Source organism: Humulus lupulus, chromosome 7 (genome assembly GCF_963169125.1).
Source record: "Humulus lupulus chromosome 7, drHumLupu1.1, whole genome shotgun sequence".
NCBI classification, from domain to species: domain Eukaryota; kingdom Viridiplantae; phylum Streptophyta; class Magnoliopsida; order Rosales; family Cannabaceae; genus Humulus; species Humulus lupulus.
The window spans coordinates 52209367-52214546 of NC_084799.1; the positions used below are offsets into that span (position 1 = coordinate 52209367).

General features: G+C 46.0%; 1 protein-coding gene across 1 annotated transcript; it reads left to right on the forward strand.

Annotated features, from left to right (window-relative positions):
* The first annotated feature begins 252 nt into the window (after positions 1-252).
* On the forward strand, positions 253-1821 carry LOC133791696 (uncharacterized). Its single transcript, XM_062229614.1, has 4 exons — positions 253-364; positions 725-1005; positions 1224-1434; positions 1625-1821. Exons 1-4 carry the CDS (start codon positions 253-255, stop codon positions 1819-1821), a joined length of 801 nt encoding a protein of 266 aa, XP_062085598.1.
* Positions 1822-5180: the final 3359 nt, after the last annotated feature.

Here is a 5180-nt window from a genome sequence, read left to right on the forward strand (position 1 = left end):
GGACAATCTGGCCTTTGCTCAAGGAGGTAAAACCTTTGTATCACTGGCTGTTACTCTTTATTTAGTGTTCTCCTCCACATTCTCTTAAACTTTTAATGCCTTCCAGGCCCATGGCTGCGACCAGACCCAACGCCAGACATGGAGCTGAGATCAGCCCTCTTGGCCAACATGACTGACGTAGAAAAAAACGTCAAACATCTGGTCACAGAGGCTAACCTTAGGCTGGTTGGTCGTTTGGCCCCTCATCAAGACATGAGGGAGTCAACATTAGGGAGTGCCACGGGTGGAGAAGAACCTGAGCAACAACCACCAATGTCACCTCCACGAAGGAGACAAACCGAGGTCATGATCAGGGAACCTGTTGGTACTCCTCCAGTAGAAAGGCCCTCTGCCCCCTTGGGGAAGGGGAAAAAGAAGACCACCGAGCCTGTCGAACACTTGGACGAGTCTTCAGACGAGAATGGTACAGTTATTTCGCTTTTAGATAGCTTGCCAATTCCTTGTCACCTATTCGACGGGGACGACAATTTTAAATATGCTCCAAATTTAGGTCCAGACTTCTTCATGTCAGAGAGTGAATGTGAGACTAGTAGAGTCTATAGTATAGCGACCAGTAATAATAGCTCGGGTATTTCACTTACAATTTTTCTTTATTTCTTTTCCTGATGTCATATACTTAGTCATTTATGCTATCTCAATGTTCGACTATTTGCTTCTTTTCCAGACATGGACTCCGAGAATGTGTTCAAAATTTACAGCGCCCCTGAGGCTCTTGCGGCTCCCCCGAGTAGAAAGAAAACAAGCAAGAGGCATCCTGGGGAAAGCATCAAAGCGCCTCAGGCTAAGAAGCCTCCCAATGCAGGCCTCCCAGAGGATGGGCCCTCAGCCAATGCAACTCCACCTTCTCCTCACGAGCAGCAAACTCCCCCTGCTCCAGACGGATCGACTCCATCTCCAGTGGCCCCAACCGACCAGACTCAGCAAGCCGGTCCTGCTTCGACTGGGGTGACATAACTGGTCGCGTCTTCAAATCGATCAAGGACAGGGTCATGAAAATTTTAAAGCACGACCGCTGCCAAGAGGTGATGTCCGCGACAGAGGAGATGGACGTCGACCTGATCTTAAACCGCGCCTTGAACGAGTTTACCAGTGTAAGTCATCTTTTTCTGCGGAGATAGCTCTTCTATATTCAACAGTTAGTCTAACTTCTGCTCTGACTGCAGGCAATGCTGACCCTTATTGCCGGTCGTCTCCGCTCGAGTGCTGTTACCGAGCAGGCCAAATATTTGGAGCAACGACATGCTGATGAACTCAAAGCTGCCGCAGCAAAATATGCCAAACAACTTGCAGTGGTGTTTGAGGAGAATAATAAATTGGCTGAGGAGTTGAGGGAGAAGCAAAAGTCTCTGGACAAAGCCACCGAGCAGAAGGACAGTTCAAGGAGTCTAACCGCATCAATTACCGAGCGGCTAAACAGCTCGAGGAGGACTTGGCTGCGAGTAGACAGGAGAATACAACCTTGGAGGGCCGGATTGAGGAGCTTGAGAAAGCCAATGCCAGCAATTTGGAAAGGTACAAGAATGCCACTCTTCGATGCTTCTACGATTTCTGGAAGCACAATCAGGGGCCAACTTCAATTACCTTCCTAAGAATGCAAGAAACGCTGAGCTCGCTCACTGTGCTAGTCGACTGGCAGAGGAAGAAAGATTGAGGATTCCTGCTTCCCCTGAGATCTCGCTGGCCACTGGGATGGACGGGGCAGACAATGAGGCTGCAGACGTCGTCGATCAGAGCCCTCCTCAAGATCCTTCAGCTCCTTAGTCTTTTTCTATTTTTACTTTTATCTTTTTAAATGCACGACCTACGGGTCGTGATGTAAAGACAATATATTTTTTTATTGCTGCATGGGCAGCCTTTACTTTTATTTGAACAATTACATCCGAGCAGCGACTGCTCGTGGTGTAAAAGGATACATTTTGATATTATAATATATTTGCATCTTACTATAACATATGTTCGCATGACCGAACTTAGCATAGCATTTTGGTGTGATTTAACAAAATAACAAAATTTTGAAAAATACTCTAAGTACCCTAGCATGCTTTCACTTATTTTTCCCATGTGTTTACATACCTTTTAACGATAAGCTTTGCTTACTTGTACCTTATATGCCCCCCAAGTGATCGAGGAGCTTTAGGTCCTTGGTCACTTGCCTTGACCAGAACCTGTTCGAACATTACTGCTTGTAGCAATATGACTAGAATTATAATACAGCAAAACAACACAAGTAATGAGCAAATACTTGTAATAAATACAATAATTGGAAAGAAATGACTGTTTGCGCACAGTCCCTTTTATTTCTTGTAATAAATGGACTAAACATGTCTGTATGAGTGATCAATAAGATCTTATACTTATAAGCGATCAGTCACATAAAATGACCAACCCTTTTTCAAAACTTGTAAAAAGTAAAATTAATACAAGCCAATTCTTTAAGAAGAATTGTTCATTGATAATACTTGCGCAGGTGTTCTCCATTCCAATAGTGAGGAACGAGATCTCCGTTTAAGCGTGCAAGTTTATAAGTGCCTGGGTGAAGGACCTCATCGATCTGGTATGACCCTTCCCAATTAGGCCCGAGTACTCCAACAGCTTGGTCGCGGGTGTTTAAAAAAACTCTTCGGAGTACAAGATCTCCAACACTAAATTTTCTTTCTCACACTTTAGAGTTGAAATACCGGGCGACCTTCTGCTAGTACGCAGCTACTCGAAGTTGGGCTTGTTCACGCTTCTCATCGATTGAGTCCAGGGATTCCATCAATAGATGGCTATTAAAGTCTTGGTCGTATGTTAATCTGCGATGCGAGGGTGTATCAAACTCGACAGGCAACATAGCTTCATACCCGTATGCCAAGGAAAATGGGGTATGACCTGTTGCTGTTCGGTGGGAAGTTCTGTACGACCAGAGCACTTCAGGCAATTGTTCCGGCCACGCTCCCTTAGCTTCTTCAAGTCTTTTCTTCAAGGTATCCTTTAAGGTTTTGTTAACTGCTTCAACCTGCCCATTCTCTTGGGGATGAGCGACTGAAGAAAAGCTTTTGATAATACCATGTCGTTTGCAGAAGTCTGTGAATAGATCACTTTCAAATTGGGTATTGTTATCCGAGACTATTTTTCTTAGCAATCCATATCGACAAACGATTTTCTTGACTACGAAGTCAAGCACTTTCTTGGTCGTTATGGTTGCGAGTGGCTCAGCCTCGGTCCATTTGGTGAAGTAATCGACAGCAACCTCTACATACTTTACACCACCTTTTCCTGTAGGCAAAGATCTGATTAAATATATTCCCCAAACTGCGAAGGGCCATGGACTCTGCATTTGCTTTAACTCGTTGGGGGCTGCTCGTGGGATTTTGGAAAATCTATAACACTTGTCACATCTCCGCACAAACTCCATTGAGTCTTTATTCATGGTTGGCCAGAAATATCCTTGCCTTAGGATCTTTTTTGACAAACTTTGCCCCCCAGCGTGGTCCCCGCAAAAACCTTCATGCATCTCTTTCATCAACTCTTTGGCTTTCTCTTTTGTAATACATCCGAGGAGTGGTAGTGAGTATCCCCTTCGGTACATGATTCCATCGACCAAGATATACCTAGCAGCTTGCTGCTGAAGGGTCCTCTTCTTCTTCAAAATCCCCAAAGCGAGGATCCAAGTCCCTGTCCTCACTTTGGGCAACGCCCTATTTGGTGAGATTATCACCCGAGTGGGCCTGAACATGAGTCTCCATTTGCAACTCCTTTCCAGTGGCATCTCTCGATACACCCTTCTTTGCCTTGGTGATCGAGGCATTGTAGCACTCCCTCACTTCCCTCTGGTTTCCCAACAACACGCATCATACCCCTGCGTCCGTTGGGAATTTCATAGCGAGGTGCCATATAGAGGTGATGACTCGTAGGTCTACCAAAATTGGCCTCCCTACCACAGCATTGTACGCCGAAGGACAATCAACTACTATAAAAGTAGTGAGTAATGTCCTGTTAGCAGGTGCAGTGCATGTTGTGACTGGGAGTCTAATCGACCTTGTTGGGGCGAGCCCTTCTCCGGAAAAACCATAAATGGTTTGGTTGCATGGCTCCAGGTCTTTCACAGATAACTTCATCCTTTCTAGCGAGGACTTGTATAGGATGTTGACCAAACTTCCTGTATCGACCAACACGCTTTTCACAATCATGTTTGCAATCTGTATGTCCACGACCAGCGGATCGGAGTGTGGGAATCGCACGTGCTGGGCGTCGATGTTAGAGAAGGTGTTCAGTTCCTCCTCTGTTCGAGCCTTTTTTGGTGCTCGATCCTCAACATTCATCATCTCAATGTTCTGGTCGTGGCGTAGGGTTCGAACATATCGTTCCTTTGCTTTTCCACTATCTCCTGCAAGATGTGGGCCTCCGCAGATGGTGAGTAAGGTACATGCCATGGGAGCTGGCTGTAAAGGTGGTGAGTGTTGGCGTGCAAGTGCTGAATCGTTGCCACCTTGAGCCTCTCACTGAGAACCTCTCGCAGCTCGTCCAAATATTCTTAAATGTCCCTGCCTTATCAGGAACTCAATTTTGTCCTTCAGCTGGTTACACTCGTTAGTGTTGTGCCCGTAATCGTTGTGAAAACGACAGAACTTTGTTGCATCTCTCTTGGAGATATCTTTCCTTATAGGTGTGGTTCGTTTGTAGGGCATGCTTGAGTTGGTCGCCTGGTAGACCTCAACTCGGCTTTCAATAAGGGCAGTGTAGTTGATGAATCTCGGTTCATACTGATTACCTTTGGGGCGCTTGCTCTCGGAGGTCGAGGGTTCGTTGTTCGCCCAATTTCCACCATTTCTACTATTGCAATTCCCGTTGCCTTTGCCGTTTCCATTGGGTTTTTCAGACCCATTGGCGGCTTTGGCAGGTTCTTCCTTGGGCCCATTGTCTTTTGTTGGCGATTTCCCTTCCTTGGCAATCACATCCTTGAGCTTGATGTACTAATCAACTCGATCTAGGAATTCCTGGGTGCTTCTTACCCCATTCTTTCTGAGGCTGCTCTAGAGGGGTGAATGGCGTCTAACCCCAGTAGTTAGGGCCATCATCTTACCTTCATCGCCCACAGTCTTGGCTCCAGCTATAGCTCGCATGAAGCGTTGAACATA